Source organism: Conger conger, chromosome 7 (genome assembly GCF_963514075.1).
Source record: "Conger conger chromosome 7, fConCon1.1, whole genome shotgun sequence".
Classification (NCBI taxonomy): domain Eukaryota; kingdom Metazoa; phylum Chordata; class Actinopteri; order Anguilliformes; family Congridae; genus Conger; species Conger conger.
In genome coordinates this window covers 43,859,474-43,878,948 of record NC_083766.1, presented here as the reverse complement: position 1 = coordinate 43,878,948, position 19,475 = coordinate 43,859,474, and the positions used below count along the sequence as shown (strand labels likewise).

At 39.2% G+C, this 19,475-nt stretch overlaps 1 protein-coding gene across 2 annotated transcripts in view; it reads left to right on the top strand.

The window, feature by feature from the left end:
* dtx2 (deltex 2, E3 ubiquitin ligase) overlaps positions 1-15,004 on the top strand; it is an 89,419-nt gene extending 74,415 nt beyond the window's left edge. For both annotated transcript variants that reach the window (XM_061247767.1, XM_061247766.1), the window contains 3 exons: positions 2,331-2,492; positions 2,589-2,678; positions 12,529-15,004. In XM_061247767.1, the coding sequence (XP_061103751.1) occupies positions 2,331-2,492; positions 2,589-2,678; positions 12,529-12,750 (474 nt within the window). In that variant the 3' untranslated portion in view covers positions 12,751-15,004. The remainder of the gene's footprint in view (positions 1-2,330; positions 2,493-2,588; positions 2,679-12,528) is intronic.
* The last annotated feature ends 4,471 nt before the right edge of the window (positions 15,005-19,475 follow it).

Genomic DNA, 19,475 nt, shown 5'->3' with positions numbered 1-19,475 from the left:
ATGGACTGATGAGGCTAAGATGAACCTCTACCAAAGTGATGGAAAGGCCCAAGTGTGGAGAACAAAGGGATCTGCTCATGATCCAAAACATACAAGCTCATCTTTGAAGCATGAGTTTCATGGCTTGGGCTTGCATGGCTGCTTCTGGAGTGGGCTCACTAATATTTATTGATGATGTAACTCATGATGGTAGCAGCAGGATGAATTCAGAAGTCTACAAAAGCATTATCTGCCAACTTACATAGAAACTTCATCATGCAGCTAGACAATGACCCAAAACACACCGACAACACAACAAAGAACTCATAGCCTATCCCTTTATTTATTGCTAACAAGCTAATGGTGTTTATGAGAACAAACTAACTAGATATTAGCGGACTATATTATTTCTGACAATTGTTTCATCCTGTTAAATGCCCAGGAAAAGAAGTAGTCAGATTTGCAACAATCTGTGATTGTCGAAACCACTCTTTAATAAAGGCGGAGATTCTTTATGAAACCAGTGCTGTAAATTGGCATTTTGACTTTAAATATCTGTATATATAGATTAAACTTTAGTTGTGTCGCTTATTTAAACAAGCATAACCCCACCGTGACTTTTTGTAAATACAATAAAGGTATTTTTTCCATGTTAAAGATCCAAACTAAGTTGTTCAATAAATGTAGTTAATCAAACCGGTATATCTGCTGACATTGTCTAAAAATGTATAATAGTTCAATTATGGTTTGAAAACTGTGGCTGTTTCTTTTTAACCCATTATGGAATTGGACACCCTATAGAAAACCCATAGAACGGTTTTGGAATTACAATGCATGTCATATGTCTTGGAAAATGGTCATATGATCAAATACAACGCTGATGTCTCATCTGTCCGTTAAGGGAGATGCAGGTTGCATCCGCCTGTAAGGGGTTAAACTATGCCATGCATTGTTTCTTAAGAGTCATTAACCAATTTCTCTCCATTTAGTTCACGGCAAATAATACACCATAGCCTTGTAAATGCTGCATGTTTTTAACAGCTAGAATAGACCAAATGTATTAATATAAAGTAGAGAAATATGAATTTGGCAGCTAAAGTCTGTATAATCTCCTGAAACAAGGGGCAGCAGGCCCAGTGGAAATGTCAGCCTGCTCAGGGCAAGTCAAAAACTGATGAACAAATCCTTAAACGAGTACTGTCACGCTTGTTTCAGTTGAGATTATTTGAATGAAATGCTTAAATTACGTGTAGGCCTTTTTAAAATCGCCGTGTGTAGCCGTTTCATAAATATGGGGCAAAACGAAGGGCAAACACGTCCAGTATCATCACTTGGCTTGAATCTCCAGCCTGTGTTTCCCAGAAGATGCGCTTAAAATCCACCCTTTAACGCAGAGACTGGTTTATCGACGGCCACCCATCCAGGGGTCACATGATACTCCCACATATCCTACAAATATCATTTAACCTAACTTGGCTAGCCTGAGCGATATGACGGACAGCTCTGACTTTGCTGAGTTAGAGTTCTTGTCGAACAAATATAACCTTACAGTTTTGAACCGGAATTTACTGAGGAAGAATTGCATGTGTGAGAGACACAGTGGAGGACGAGGCTGGTGACAGAGCAGAGAAGTGTGAGCAGAAAGTGGTGTCAGTGTGGGAACTGTGAACCCATCCCTAACATTACCGTGATGGAGAGCCTTTGCTCCCGTAAATGGGATCGAGGGCAATGGCAGAAACCGAACACGGAGTTTGCATCACTGCTGATAATAACTTTGAACCCTTGCTCCTGCAGTACTTACCAACTTCTTTTGCAGCAATAGGATGATTAATTGGAAGAAGTGTCTACAACCAAGATTTTGATACAGCTTATTAGCTAGATATTTACTTATTCTTCACTTAGTTGCCTGGACCTCTTGGTTGTGGATACTGTCTCTCTCGCTCACGGAATTCTTCCTCCAGGTCAAAACCGTAAGGTTGTATTTCATCAAAATCAAAAAGCTTGTCCTCTAACTCTGCAAAGTCAGAGCTGTCCATCATATCGCTCATGCTAGCCAAGTTGGGTTACTTGATATTTGTATGCTAATATTACCATATTTTTCCAGGAGTGTCATGTGATTGCCTGGATGGGTAGCCACCGATAATATGTGCAGAATTACCATGGGACGTTTACTAATTTCCCACAGTGTCTGGATATGTGCTCATGTCCCAGGTTATTTGCAAATTTACCAAATTTCCTGTCTTTCCACTTTAACCATAACACATACTGTAAATACACAGATAGTTATTTCCCTTAAAACATGCATGGATTTGCTAATTCTATTCTTCCCGGTATCACATAATCTTTTGTAGGATGGCAGCCTTCAGTGTCCTTCTTGCAAGACAATCTATGGGGAGAAAACCGGAACCCAGCCCAAGGGCAAGATGGAAATCTACAGTATTCCCCAGCCACTCCCAGGCCACCCTGACTGTGGGACTATACAGATCATCTACAGTATTCCACCAGGGGTGCAGGTATGTTTCTGTGCGGTGCAGTGTGGTTTGCTGTATTGCTCTTGTTGCTTATACTGTATATGACTACATGCTAACGTCTCATTGCTTTCCCATCAGGGCTCAGAACATCCCAATCCGGGCCAGCCCTATACCTGTAGAGGATTCCCACGGCTCTGCTTCCTACCAGACAATCACAAGGGTAGAAAGGTTTGTTCTAAAATGATGTGCCTCCAAACCGATTGAAATGTTGAAAGGTTTTAGCTTCTGTGCAGCTATCAGCCTTGGGTAAGTAGTTGTAGACATTTTCTACCAATGATTAAGCAAAACTTAAATTGGCAAAAGCGTGGCGTGAAATGCTTTGTCAACATTTTGAGATCAGTTACTTGCTATGGAAATAACACTGGTGTTAAGCATATTATATTGTAATACTCTGAATATCTTCGAATACACAAAATATCTTAGCCGATATTGAGTTGGGGGATAAAGACGTATTAGCTAAAAGACAAATAAGGCAGCAGGCCCTGATGGTATGATATTCCCAAGGGTAAGCGAGAATTTTTTAACCACTGGCAAGTATTTACTGACAGTCTTTAGGAACTGGAGAAATACCAGATGACTGGAAACATGGTAATACAGTTTATTATTTAATAAATCCCTGATCACTCCCTACTCCCCAGCTAGACCACTCCGGTCTGCCAGCTCTGGTCGCCTTACGGTTCCCTCTCTACGTGTACCTGGCGGTCGAGCTGCACGTTCACGCCTGTTTTCCGTTCTGGTTCCTCAGTGGTGGAATGACTTGCCTACCACTGTCAGAACAGCAGAATCCCTCCCCCTATTTCGACGCAGACTCAAAACCCACCTTTTCAAACTCTACCTTAGTCCTCCCTCCTGATTTCCCCTGCCCCTCCTTTCTGATATCCCTATCCTTGTCTAACCCCCCCCCCCAAAAAAAAAAAAAAAAAAAAAATGCACTTCTGATGACAACTATGTTTAGAACAGCATTTCCTGTGTATTTTGCTAGTTTCTGGATATGATGCTCTGACTTATGGTAGAACCTATGCACTTGTAAGTCGCTTTGGATTAAAAGCGTCTGCCAAATGACTAAAATGTAAATAAATGGTTATGATTTGTTTGTATTTATACACAACTCAGATAAAAAGTTTTAAACATGGATTTCTTTGTAAGGTGGGTAATTTCCAACTCTCTTTCTCAGAATTGCAGACAGCCCTGGTGGAAAATCCAGCTATGAACAGTTTGAAATTATAATCACCATCTGTTTCAAAATATAACTTGAGCTGGTCAAACCATGTTGATAATGTTGCTGGGAGGTGTAATAATATGGGAGCGAGACTGCAAACTAAGGGGGTACTTCCGTCATCAATTCTGGAAAAATAAGCAGACCTCGGCCCGCAGAAATGAGCGAGGATGAGCTAGCTTATTGCAATTACTGAAATGTATAATGAAGACTATTTGTTTTAGCTATATCACCTAGTTACATAAGCACTCTGCTAGCTACGCAGTTTGGTGTTTGTTCCTTTTCTACAGAAGATGATAGAAGACTCCGATCTTTGAATCAAGGCAGTAGGTTATGTTACCTTGGCAAATATACCTAGCCTATCCGTATGATCACCAGTCTCAATCCAAATGCTTGCTAACACCGATACAATATCAACTTGGAATCACAAGAGCTGCACTGTATGATGAGGAACATTTGTTTTATATTGAATATCGTAAGCTACGTAAATGCTAGTGAAGCAGTTTGCTGTTGTTTCCTCTTCTGCAGACAAGGGTATGAATGCAGTGAATATGCTTGTATCAGGTCAGAGCTAATGTTGCAAATTAGATTGCCAGTATGCATTGTTCTGTATGTACTAGCATTAATAAACTTTGGGCGCAAAACTCTGTTGTCCTTCATATGACAATTAATGTAATTTAGGCTATGAGAAGCAGCGTAAACCGTGAAACGGTCAAATAATGAAGTAGACTTGCCTTTAGCTCTGTCATTTAGTGACATCATCACAGTGTGATTTTGATGACATCACCTCCCATTCATTTTGCTGGAACCTTGCTCTCTTTCTCTCTTCGAAGTTCTTTGGGTGTACTATGAAGCAAGATTACGGGGTTGGTGAGCTAACCTAAGCACTAACCATGGCTTTTCTGGGCCTGTGTTCATAAAAGAGAATATTTGATTGAATCCTCAGCAGCCTGCCCAGTGGTACATGTTGTATGAAGTAGACCATCATAGTTACAGTACCCATACCAGATATTAATGCATTGTGTGTTGGAAGCCTTGTCAGTGCATAGGTCAAGATAATGTTCTCGGTGCTTCCTGTCTTTCTTGGTTTTTGCCAATCATTATGACATTATCTCTTACTTTAAATGTAGTTTTTGTGGTGAATTTCCAGACTTGTTTTACCTGAAGGGAATGTAATCATATCTAGATAAACAGTGGTTGCCCTGACCGATGATATCAATCAATTCAATCAATTTTTATTTGGTGCCCGAAGCAGGGAGAAGAGGAAAGTAACATTGTTAGGGGATCCAGATGGTAATTCGTCAATCACAGCTGGAGAGAGAGAGGTGTCTTCGTGCGATAAGGAGATCCCCAGCAGAATAAGGCTATGGCAGCATAGCTAAGGGAAACGGAGGCCGTGGCCAACACAGCCATGAGGGCAGGCTTGAGACGGCCACCACCAGACCGTGACTGGTTATGCTTAACACAGCACTACCAACAATGATCCACTGACAGCACTGACTGCCAAGTCCACCAGAGCCTCTATAGCTTAAGCCAGCCAGCCACTCCTGCCCCTTAACTATAGGACAGACTAAAGAGATACGTTTTTAGCCTAGCTTTAAATAAGGTGATAGTGTCTGCACCCTGAACATGAGCAGGCAATTTGTTCCACAGGAAAGGAGCACGATAGGAAAAGGCTAAAAAACGAAGTATTCATGAGGGAGCATAAGGATGAAGTAAATTGTTTAAATACAGAGGGGCAAGCTCATGTAAGTTTTTAAAAGTCAGAAGTAGTGTTTTTTAATCTATTCGGAAATGAACAGGCAGCTAGTGAAGTGAAGCTAACACTGGGCTGATGTGCTCAAATCTCCTTGTTCTAGTAAGAATACGAGCTGCTACATTTTGAATTAGCTGGAGCCTTTTCAGAGAGGAATTGATGTAACAAGCATCGACTAGCTTTTCTGCATCATTTAGGGACAGTATCTTCTGAATTTTGGAGATATTCCTCAAGTGATATAAAGCAACACGAGAGATGTTTTTAATATGTGCATCAAATGCAAGATCTTGATCAAAAGTTAACAAGTGATGGAAATTCCATTGATGTTTGGCATATCGTCAGATAATTTACATCTCAAGGACTTGGGCCCCACTACCATTATCTCGGTCTTATGTGAGTTTAGCAAAAGAAAGTTATGATTCATCCATTTCTTTATGTCTTGAAGACAAGCTTCCATTTTTGACAGCTGGACAACTTAATGGCATGTTTGCAAATAACTAACCCAGGGGAAGCATATATAGAGAGGAAAGCAAGGGCCCAAGCACAGATCCTTGGGGTACTCCGTATCTAACCCTGGGTTGATACGAGGAGTCATTGTTCAAATGCACAAATTGATATCGGTCTGATAGGTATGATCTAAACCAAGAGAGAGCCTGTCCACGGAGGCCTACAAGATTTTCAAGTCTATCCAACAGGATCAGGTGATCAACTGTCGAATGCTGCACTTAAATGTAGAAGCACAAGATGCAACCACTGTCAGAAGCGAGGAGTAGGTCATTGAGTACTTTGACCAGGGCTGTTTCAGTGCTGTGGAAGGGTCTAAAACCAGATTGAAAAAATTCCAATACATGATTGGGGTGCAGAAATGAACAAAGTTGTTTTGAAATTACCTTTTGTAGTACTTTAGACAGGAACAGGAGGTTCGAACTGGGCCTGTAGTTGGAAAATCATTCACATCTAAGTTTGGCTTCTTAAGAAGTGGTTTGATGACTGAAAGTTTAAGAGTCTGTGGTATGTGTCCAGATGCTAAAAAAGCATTGACAATATGTAGCAGTGGTATCTAGTGATATCTTTTAAAACCCTTTTTAAATACCATTAAATACCATTTAAAAATCTGCATTTTACAATTTTCCACTTGCATTCTGAATAAACTCCGCTAATTTTGCCATAATAACTTGAACTATTAGAATTTTTGACCATTTAAAAAGAATAGAGAACCCTAAGTAGTTTAAGACTGTTACCTATCTACATAATGGCCCTTACACGTAAACGTCACAGCAGCAAGAGCTTCAGTGAAGTAGCCAACAAGCCTTGAAGCCCTTGAATCACATTTTTTCCGCCTTTTCCGGACCGAATCAAAAATGAAATAGTTGAAGTTACGGTAATTGCCTGAAAGCATTGCGATGGCTGATTTTGCAGAACTTTCAGCTGCCGTTTGGCTTGTGCCATTGCAAGTGGACTTTTTAACGTTTGTTTTAAACTAACTAGTTAGCTAGGTCACTAAGGAAGTGCAAAAAGAGAAGAGATGAGAGATGCATGAGCTTTATTTTCTATAACTTGCTACTCAAGACCATGCAAATATTATGACACTAACGACCACACATGCTAGGTGCCAAAAGTTGATCAGCTTAGAAACACATTCAGATATTTCTACAGGGTTATGATACGGGTTAGAGAGATGCCTTGACTGTAACCAGTGGCGTACTTAATTAGCCTACTTGTTTGCTATTTGTACTTTATTAAAGTATTTCCATTCTTGGAGACTTTTACTTTCACTCGGCTTTTCGAGGTAAAATATTCTACTTTTCACTCCTCTACTTTCTGCTATGTGTCATTAATTATTTGTCTAAAATATCTCAAAGAAATCCCAAAGAGGTGGAATGTCCATTCATTTTCATATTTTCAAGGTTTACTGAATGCATTCACAATTCCTTTCTACCACAAAAATCTACCCAGTGCTTACTGCAATGTGTAGATAAGCTTATAATTCAAAGACCAACTTTGCCACCTTGATGCAGCCAAGCTGTTTCTGATTTAAAAATACTCTCTGTATCAGCCAACCACTTTGTTTCTCTGTTTACAACTTCGCTACGTGCCACTACATGAGAGCTGGTACTGGGCCCCATTTCAAATAGGTCCCTAACTTTGTTAGCCAGATTAGATTGTTGATGATTTGAGATGAAGTCAGGATGTTCTGTTTCTTAAATCACAATTTAGACGGGCTTGTTGCTGGGAAAACAGCAACAGGTTTAAGGTTAAGTAATGCTGCATTCCATTTACCGTTGGAGGTCAGAAATTTCCCAGTTGCAATTTCCAACTTCTGACCTCCAAGTGTTCCAGTTACACAATGCCATACATTAAATAAAATGAAAAACTGACCGCTGATTGTGAATAGGTCACTACGTAACATCGCGTTCGGCGAGAAAATTACATGCTGTCAGGACAGAGAGCGGCAGTAAGCGCTTTCCTCTCTCCCAAGAGAGCACATAAATGAACATGACAGTGCAGTTGGCAGCGGACAATATTATTTGGCTACTGATTTTATAATTACAGATACTGTCATTACAGATAGAAATAATTATGTTTTATATAGTAGCCGGCCAGCTACATGTGAGTAGTCGGCCATTTAGCCGGCAGCTGGCGCTTGGGGGACACTCTGCTACTCCGGGTGTGAAAAAATGCTGTAAAGTAAGAATGCTTTCAAAAATATGTTAATAGTTTATTGTTTTTATCAATTAACAAAATGCAAAGTGAGTGAACAGAAGAAAAATCTAAATTGAATCAATATTTGGTGTGACCACCCTTCAACCCAGCATAAATATTTTTGGATTACTGAGAAATGTAATTGTATTTTCAAACTTTTTTGGGGCCATCTCAATAGTTAAATGTCAACATTGTAAGTCAGATAATAGTAAATCAGCCTAATTTCCAAATTGAATAGGTACATTGACATCATGCAGTGTAACCTCACAGTTGCAGAGATCTCTAGTTAAATCCCTGTAGTTTACGGGCAGGCAATGCTGGTCGAGCGTGTCATAAATAAAAATTTAAAAAATCTGTTAAAATGATAATTCTTCATGTTTTCATCTCTCTTCTCTATGGCTTCTGCCTGGTAGACTTGATTGGCATGAAATCTGTTAACAAGTTTGTTACAGACGGGGTTCTGCACTCACAATTCCGTGGTCATGCAATATTTGCCTGATTTATTATAACACCGGGTCTGTTTTACCATAGGCTACTGGTCTAACGATTTAACTTTCATGCCAGTGCAGGTCGCTGTACAATTTGATATATTCTCATGTAACCGTAAACTTTTATATGTCAATGCTTTTTATATGGCGTGGGACAATCGTGGTGGTGAGATTAACGTGTCCATTTTTCACTGAAAGCAGGGAATTTCTGCTTTCTCCGATGGATAAATTGCCTAATGATAATGTTTTGCTTTATTCATTTTTATGTAGATAGTGCATAGTGGAAAGCAAAGTTCGGTTTGCCAGTAGTGTCAATTCGCATGTCAACGAATAAACACAGATGAAGAAATGCCATAGAATAAGCCATAAGTTAACTAACAGCTACAGAAATGATTATTAATTAACTCTAATACTGTAGCATTGAATTCCCTATGGTGTTACCACTTGATTGCTTGCTCGAACTACTGAAGCTAGTCAATTGCTAGTTTAGAACCGCAATAATACGCCTGGTGAATAACGTGCATTTATTTACAACTGAGCTTCCAATTTCATCTTCAGAAAAAAAATATTGGTTATAGGTTATCCATTTTTTGTAACCGGTTACAAATCAGCTTCGGTTAACCGTTTAACCGTTCACACCCCTAGTTAAAACTGGGGTCAGTCTGGAGCCCCATGCCTGTTTTGGCCTGGGGCCCCCACAGACCCTAGAATCACTTCTGACTGGACAGATTCACAGCTCATGGCAGTAGCGCTCATGCAAATAGCAAGTGGAACAATACAGACACAGGCTTACAGAGCGAGAGCCCTCCTGGGCCACAAACAGGTTATAGCGTGCAAAGTGTGCTTATAGTGACAAACTACTTGTGGCTGATCGAGTGAAACTGGAAGTGATTTCACTAATGCCAGTTAGCAAGAGTTACAATACAGATGAGTGCGCAAAGGGCAAAAGCCTTCCTGGACTACAAACTGGTTATAACACAACGGCGGACTAAGGCCAATCAGCCCAGCAATGCTCATCTTTTCCCACCACTAAAATGTACCTACTGCTTAGTTTGTCTAAAAGCTAAATATTATCAAGCACCGTATCAAGCTTGGTCTTGAAAACCGCTAGTGATTCTCGCTACATATTTCAAAAAAAGGTTTGGTTGGAAATTGTGCACATTTGATGACGATGATTGTGCATTAGTGCAAGATGTAAGGAAAAATGGAAAAGCAACTCTTCCTCAGGTTGCTGAGGATGTCAATGCAGGACATGATCAGGCTGGCAGCAAGAACAATCCATCAACAAATTCATAGAGCTGGATGTTTTAGTAAGGTTGCTGTGCATAAACCCTTCATTACAAAGGCAAATGCGCATTTCAGAGTGCAGTGGTGCAACAAACGTGGAAAAAAGTGACATGGTCAGACGAGTCATCTTCCACTATAGGGCTCGGCAATATGGTGTAACATTTTATATCACAATATTTTGCATTTTGGACGTTAAGGATATACAGTACCCCCCAAGAGTATTGGAACAGCAAGGCTAATTCCTTTGTTTTTGCACTACACTGAATACATTTGAAATAAAAAGATGAAGATGAAGACGAGATTTCAGAACTTCAGCTTTTATTTCCTATTAAACTATTTAGAACATAGCAGTTTTTCCCCAATTTTTTGGTGAGCAAAAGTATTGGAACAGAGAGTATTTAAGTAAATGAAGGTAAATAATACTTCATATTTGGTAGCAATAACTGCATCAAGTCTGTGACCAATTGACATCACCGAACTGTTGCACTCTTTTGTGATGCTTTTCCAGGTTTTTACTGCAGCCTCTTTCAGTTGTTGTTTGTTTTGGGGGGGGGTTTTCCTTCAATCGTCAGGAGATAAAATGCATGCCCGATTAGGTTAATTGACTTGGCCAGTGTAAAACCTTACACTTTCTCTCCCTAATGAAGTCCTTTGTTGTGTTGGCAGTGTGTTTTGGGTCATTGTCTTGCTGCATCATGAAGTTCCTCCCAATTAGTTTGGACGCATTTCTCCGTTGGCAGACAGAATGTTTTTGTTGACTTTTGAATTCATCCTGCTGGTAAAAGATGCCACTGCAATATAATCATACTGGGTGACTGTCCTTAAAGTTTAATACAGACAGTTTAATACAGGGTAGTTCAATGATTCAGAATGATACAAGTCTGTAAGATAATAGCTATGCAAACCAGCAGCCCTCATTTGGATGTAGATATATTATATATTGGAAAGTAGACTGTTGTCTTTTTGCTTGTGGTCTTATTTAATTTCTTGTTCCTGCAGTTACCTCTGATGTTTATTATTCCTCAATTATAATACAAAACAATTAACTGGGATGATTAACTAGGTAGTTACACAGCATCTACCCGGTATCTGTTTGCTGTTTTATGCCACTCAGTGTTCTGTTGCCATCTTATTCACCCCCGTGTCGTCTACTAACTAATTTGCACCTAGCATGTAGCTATGATGTACATGACATTTTACATTTTTGTAATTTGGCAGACGCTTTTAATCCAAAGCGATTTACAGGTGCATAGCTTCTTCCACAAGTTAAAAGCATCAAATCCATAACTAGCAAGACATGCATCTAAACAAAAATACAATATGTTTGATAGTTTGATAATGATGTTCAAACTGGAATGTGGTTTAAATCATTCATTGAGACTTGGTTGTGTTTTATTTTAATTTTTTTTACGTGGATCGAGCTAGCTTACCATTTTTTACAAAAGTTTTGGTAGCTTGTTGCTAGCTAGTGCAGTGCTACTATTTTGGTCTTATCTTATGCAGAGCTGGCTTTGGATCGTCTTGCTTTTGGCAGAGGGGAATATGAAAACCCCACATTTTCCACCTTGGCTGAATGCTTTGACAAGTAGGAAAATGATATGCCTTCACTGACACCTGATCTCAACCCAATTGACCAAATATAAGTATAGTGTTCCATTCCCTCAGTAGTGTTCCAGAGACTGATGGGGGCGACATGGCTCAAGCAGTAAGAGCAGTCGTTTGTCAGTCGGAGGGTTGCCGGTTTGATCCCCCACCCGGGCTGTATCAAAGTGTCCCTGAGCAAGACACCTAACCCCTAAATGCTCCTGACGAGCTGGTCGGCGCCTTGCATGGCAGCCAATCGCCGTTGGTGTGTGAGTGTGTGTATGAATGGGTGAATGAGACACATTAATTGTACAGCGCTTTGGATAAAGGCGCTATATAAATGCCAACCATTTACCATTTATAGAATCTATGCCAAGGCACATTGAAGTTGTTCTGGTTGCTTGAGGTTGCCAACACTTTACTAAGATGTTGGTTTTTCCTCTAATATGTCACCAGTCTGTGTGTGCTGTGTTGTATCTGCTTAGTAATCAGTCATTTCAGAATCTTTGGTATATTCAGTTGTGAATACTGGTTTTTCACTTTTTTTTCACTGTTGAAAAATTGCAGCAAACTGGGTTTTAAATCTAATTTCATGTGGCATTAAAATGTAATGTTAATTACAAAAACTTAACTACACCTCAAAATGAAAGTGAATGGGGGCAGTGCATGTGCTTCAGCTGTCCCTCATGTAAATGTGTTAATTGGCCTGAATCAAGGATATTTAATGTTACCCAGAAAGGGCTGGTGCGGGTGCTGGCTTTTATTCCAAACAAGCAGTTACACACCTGATTCTACTGACCTTGATTAGTAGCATCAGGTATGTAGCTGCTTGGTTGGAACAAAAATTTGCACCCAGTATTCCTCATTAAATGGTTCCAAACTAAAGTGAAAATTTTGGCGTGTGGGGAGCCTTTACAGACATTTGGTTTCATGAGGCCATTTATCTGGAAGCGGCTCACATCATGTTTTGTCTGTCCCTCTCAGGTACTAGAGTTGCTGAAAGTAGCCTGGACGCGAAGGCTCATTTTCACTGTGGGTACCTCCAGCACCACCGGGGAACCTGACACTGTGGTGTGGAATGAGATCCACCACAAGACAGAGATGATGTCAAACATCTCCGGTCACGGCTACCCAGACCCCAACTACTTGGACAACGTGCTGTCAGAGCTGGCCGCTCAAGGTGTGACTGAGGAGTGCCTAAAATAGGCAGGGCCAAGCCAGGGAATATAAGACCCTGATCCCTGCCACCACCACCTATACTCTGTCATTGCTAAGCACTGTAATCATGTATTTTGAGGACATTACTAGGACCGACAGCTGTGCTACAGGGAAAAGGCTGAACCTCTCGCCTGTGGTCAGGATGAGGATTTAGGCCTTTTGCAGAGTGTATTTTTCATTTGTGAAATAGGAATCCAAATAAATACTGTGCCATGCAAAAGTATTTGCCCCTTTACTGATTTTCTCTATTATTGCATATTTGTTACACTGAGTGGTTTCATATCTTTAGACAAAATATAAAATTTAAAAAAGGGAACCTGAGTAAATGCAAAACACATTTTAAAAATTATTATTTAATTTGTTTAATTTTAAAAAATGAAAATGTTTGGCCCCTTCAGTTTAATTGCTGCTTGCACCAACTTTAGCTGAAATAATTGCAACCAAATGCTTCCTGTAATTTGATATCAGTCTTTCGCAACTCTGTGGAGGAATTTTCGCCCACACTTTGAAGAACTGCTGTAATTCACACACTAGTAGCTTGTTGAACATGAACTGCTCATTTCAGGTCCTGCCACAGCATCTCTGTTGGGTTCATGTTAAGACTGTGATTAAGCCACTCCAAAGCCATTTGTAAGGGTCTGGGACTCCACTGAACCACACTGAAATGAACAGTAGCAAATCTTACCAGGAGTGTTCAGCCTGCCAAAATTTATTCAACTGTGTGGCAACACATCGAGATTGTCACAAAAGATCCCAGCAGAAGACTGGACTAAAATTGGATTCATGGGAGAATAGCAATGTAGAAAGCCTTTTTGGATATTATGCTCTGAGTCAAAAGTGGAACCTTTTGGATAATATTGTTCACATCATTCCTGGCGTGAAGCAAATACAGCATTTCACAGTAAGAACATCATAACAATCAAACGTGGTGGTATTGTCGGGATGCTTTGCTGCCTTGGGACCTGGGCAACTTGCCAATATTGAAGGAACCATGAATTCGGCTCTATAACAGAAAATTTGGTCTCATTTTACTTGAACCCCCCACAAAAAGGCTGACAACACAGTCATACACATGATTTAACCGCTGTCAGCTTGCAATAATTTCTGCTAACATGCTTCTTGTTAAGTTTAAGGGGTTGTCCTCTTTTTCACAAGGGTGATATGGCTGTTCGATAACTTTAAATTAAATGAATGAAATTTGTGTGCGTGTTTTGTGTTTACTCTGGTTCCCTTTTCTAATGTTACATTTTGTCTAAAGATCTGAAACCATTCAGTTCGGCAAATATACAATAATAAATATTAGGAAGGACGCAAATTACTTTCCACAGCATTGTAAATGTGCTTTCATAATGCTGCCTTCCTTTAGGTCTGTTGCGTGTCTTTTCTGCCTGCCCTGTCCCTTTATCTTTCATTAATGAAAGGCAGCTTTTGTGAGGCACAAATAAAATGTTAATGCAGTATTTCTGAAAATAACCATTTTATAATTTCATGGCATATTTCACATAATTTCTGTATTCTTATCCCTTGCGCTTTTTAGTTTAGGATTTTAAGATGACACCTATACATGTCTTAAGAAATGGAACTATATATATAACCCTAAAATCAGGTGGTTGTCTTTAGTAATGTATGTTTCTCCCTTTTATCATAACATAGTTCCATAATTTTTTTATTATTAGTGATTGATTTTTATAGAAATGTGTAGGGTTTGCTATGAAGCAAGAACCTTGATACAAGCTGTTGGTCCCAAAATAGTTGAAGGCTGCATATAATGCCAGTAATATGATGAGGAAAATATTATGAGGATGCTTTAAATATAAGATGGGCATTAGCAAGCGTGGAATGTGACTGTGGCAATCAAATGTGGAATGTTGATTCTCTGCTTTCTATGTGTAATCTACCCACATGACTTCCCTTAATTTTACAAGTTTCTGCAGTACTTATGGTGATCTTCATGAACCCCATAATGGGACAACCTACTAGGAGCTGTCAATCATAGCCCTTTTTGTAGAAGAGGAGTGTTTTGCATCCTACAACCAAACACTTAAAATCAGCTATCCTCTTATAGCCAATGGTATATAGCTATTACTAGTGTCCTGGTGTATACTAGTATACATACGTAGGTATATATTTTTTTATGAATTGCTCTAATTGCCTGTTATACAGATTAGGACATTCAAAAGCTTATGATGTGAATCTATTGAGGTGTGAGAATGACTACTTCAATAAAGAACAAAAGATTAAAGGTGAATATTATATTCCTTTTAAATATGCTGCTTCAGCTGCATTTATCCTATGTACAGTTCTCAGCTTTGTGTTGCATATGACATGTGATCTGCTCATAATCAGTCATCAGTCTTGATGGCCAATTTCACAAAAATCAATTTTTATGTAAGAAAAAAAAGAAAAGTAGGCTTTCATCTGCATTTTGTCAAACAGTATCTTGGCTTGCATAATCTGCATGTCTTAATGCCAATTCAGAGTAAAAATATAGTTTTTAAGCTTTTGTCATTTGGAAAAGTGAAAGTAACACCGGAGTTGTGCATTGTTTGGAGGCTAGCCAGGTTGTCACTGTTCACCAGTAACAAACAACCACATCAGCTGTGGTAGTGGCTACATGTTAATGTATTTGCTTTCATGGTCTGTATATCATAATGTCAAGTGTAAATGTAAAAACTATAGTTTTAAAGGGTTTATACGATATAAGATGACAAGTTATAGCCCCAGAATTGTGTTAGCCCAGTGTCCCACAGCCGTTTATCTCAAAAACCTGGTTTGATCCATTGATATCTAGAGTAGAGAGAACTTTGGTATCATTATAAAGCTTATTTTCTCCTCTTGAGTAGTTTTTAAAATTCAACTGTTTTTCGGCATCAAAAACATGCAGGCTTGGGACACTCCGCAGATTGTAGTGGTAATGCTTCAATGGCTTGCACAGTATCTGTACAAATGTGTGAAGCACCATCCCAATTGAATTCTAGGAAATGTTTTTCTCCCATTTTTACATCCTGTTGTGTCATCAGTTTTGGAAATGATCAACAGCCCAGGTGATCAGTCCATGACATCTTCCCAGAGCTGGGCAGTTTCTTGTGGCCTGTGTGTGTTATTAATTCAGGTGCTTCATTGTTTAAGACTGGTGGGCAGTGTTCAGAAATGCCTTCACTAAAACACTTCCCAAAAAAAAATGTTTGGTCTTTTTTATGTAGACTAACTTGTGGTTTACCTTGGAACATGGAATCCTCCTTTCACACGCCAGGTGAAACTTTGCTCTTGAAAAAAAGTTTGTCTTTGTTCATGCAAGGCCAGGAACCACCATGTTGCTGTCAGATATGCAGTAAATATGAAAATAATTGTTCAACAGGACAATTTGTCAGGGGAAACAATTATTTTCATATGTACTACATATCTTGCAGCAGCACGGTGGTTTGAGGCTCATTTGATACCTTGGACCCTTGATGACTGAAAGCCATTTAGCCATACTGTGTCAGCATAAATTACAGCTGAATCTGAATCAATTCCCATAGAGATCTATTCAAATTAAGAGTTTTAGTATCACTTTAGGACAACCTGAAAATATGATATCCAGACTCTGATGATGTTGATAGTCACAGACATCAGGAAGTCATGGCATGCAAATACTAAACATGACTACTTTCATTTACATAACATTGCATTGCATCGGAAAATCCCCTGAAATTTTCATGCACAGCGGTTTCTAAAGATTTCAGGGAATGGTGCGAGTGGTTTTGTGGGTGAAAACCCTTGTAAATGAGTGGTAATGAAGTGGATGGGCTACAGCAAGAGAAGACCACACTGGGTTCCACTCTTGTCGGTTACAGGAAACTGAGGCTACACTTCGCACAGGCCCACCAAAATTGGACAGTTGAGGAATGACGTCGCTTGGTCTGACAAATCTCGATTTCTGACATGCAGACATGCAGATGATAGAGGCAGAATTTGGTAAACATCAGCATGAATCCATCGACCCATCCTGCCTTGTGTCAACAGTCCAGGCTCATGGAGGTGGTGTAATGCTATGGGGGATGTTTTCTTGGCACACTTGGCCGGTAATACCAATCTTTCATCGTTGAATGCCACAGCCTGTGTATTGTTGCTGACTATCTGCATCCCTTCATGGCCACAACGTACCCATCTTATAATGGTGCATTATCATGCTGAAACTGTCACAAAGCCAAAGTCAGCTTAAACTGGTTTCATGAACATGACAGTGAGTTCAATGTTCTTCAGTGGCCTTCCCAGTCACCGGATCTGAATCCAATAGAACATTGTGTTCTTAATATTTATTTATTTATTCATATTTTTTTTAAATTACAGTTTTAGGAAGCACATTGTTTCAAAAGGATTCAGGCTTCTCGATGTTTTCTTTTGTATAATTCAGATGAATTTGCATGTCAACAAATAAAGACGGATGAAAAAAACGCCATATAATAAGCCATAACATAAATTATTTGATAACTATGGTACTGTAGAATTCAGTTCCCTGCGGTGTTTGCATTCTTAACCCCCTGAAATGGTCGCAGATTGATTGCTAATTTACAATCTAAATAGCGTACTGCAATATTGCTTAAACCGCAATAATGTGAATGAATACACATTTATTTAAATTGTTTACCATTCCAGCTTCAGAAATTTATCGGTTATCACATTTTTTGTAAACGTTTACAACTCGATTTCATTCACCGTTTAATTGAGGGCAAATTTTATGGAATTGATTCACAAAATCAATGTCCAAATTATCTTTCTTATTTATTTTTCTAAATTTCTCTTCTTAGCTTTGCGCTCTGACATTGCCATTCACAATCCCTACATAGGGAATATCAAGTAAATTTCTATGCTTATCAATATTAATTAAGGGCCTTTCTTTAACCATTTATGGGTCATTGTGGGAGTGAACTCGGTGGAGTGTTGGGCTCGGCACATACGGACAATTCCAAGTTGATTCGTGATTTATAAAAGGAAATTGTGCACTGGCAGGTGTACGCAAGGTTTTATAAATCAGAATATTTTTTGGCTTACGTACATTTCCTCATTTCTGCATAAGCAAACATTTAGTATGGATTCTCTGCAGAGTTTTATAAATGAGGCCCCAGGTGTCTTGCCATTCCATCTGAAATATTTCTTGGTCTTCCTGACCTTGCTTTGACTTCAACTGTTCAATGTATCTTCCATTTTCTAGTAGTGTTTCTGACAATGGAAATGGGTAGAAATAGTTTTTGTAGCCTTCTTTTTCTTGGTGGAAATGAACCATCTTCATTCTGAAACCGTTTAGAGGAACCCATGGTTGGTAACACCAGACAAAACAGCCTGTCTGGGGTGTTGAATAAAATGTTCAGCAATGGAATTATACTTACCTGACTCATTGAAGCCCTAACAAGTCTGGGCCTTAGTAATCATCTTAAGAATAATCCGAAAGCATTCCCAAACTTTTGCGCAGGGCTCTTTTCCTTTTTTATAACGTATAAACTTTATTTAAATAAATTTAAATAAAAAGCAATCTGCAAGCAAAGGTCTCATATTTATAGAGTTCAGGATTGCTTTCCAGATTGTAAGACATTTAAACCAGGGGTACCCAAATGTTTGCACCCTACTATATGAGGCAAAGGTACAACCAATCAGCTGAAGATTAATATGAGACAAAGGTACAGTTGATCTATTTATTTATTTATGTTTTACCATTTCACAGAAACAGCTTTTCTGTGTTCACCCATTTTCAGAAGGTGCAAAAGTAAGTTCATGGTTAACTTGCATTGATTGTTCACAGAAAGAGCAGTGTCTGGTCTTGGTTTTATCCTTTTTCATCTGTGGAGAGTATAGGGATAGTCAGAGGATACACTATTATGAAGACTGCATGACTATGTCTGATAATCAACTGGAAGAGATAATTCATGAAGATGGATATATCAAGTACAGCAGTTTGGAAAGCCTTGAAAAAGAAAGCAACCACAGCCAGTTTAAAGAGTACTGGAAAGACAGAAGTGGTGAAGGTAAGGAATAGCTCAGGATTCAAAGCACTCCCCCCTCATCTGTGAAATATGAAGGAGGTAGCTTCATAGCTTGGGCATGTATGGCTGCTTCTGGAACAAATTCACACATCTTATTGGTGGTGTAATGGAGGATGGTAGCAGTACAATGAATTTGGAACTGTACTCTTTCTGTTTCTCTGGCTATGTACGGTACACAGAAATTTCTCCAATCTCATCAGCCAGCCCTTTTTTCTGGAGCAAGACAATGACCCAAAACATACCAGAGCATTCACAACCAAAGCATTCATCTTGTTTGTACAATTAATTCATTGCTACATGTATTTGTGTTACTGGCAGCCTGTAGTGGTTAAGGTATATGACAAAGTCAAGTAGATCCGCACAGCTGTTGGGCCCTTGAGCAAGGCCCTTCACCCCACATTGCTCCAGGGGGGATTGTCTCCTGCTTAGTCTTATCAATTGTAACTCACTTTGGATAAAAGAGCCAGCCAAATAACTTGCAATGTAATTTGTACATTGCCTTATTACATCATGAGGGGAAATGTGATGTAATAAGGCATAAATTACAAGATGGCCGCAGAGTGAGAAAGTCGAATTGAGCTAAGGTCTGTTTGTCTTTTCTTTTGAAATCTGTAGCGTTTCATGGCATCTTAAGTCACTAACAATTATTTGGTTCTAAATAACCTAAAAGTTGCTAAATAGTCACTAATAATT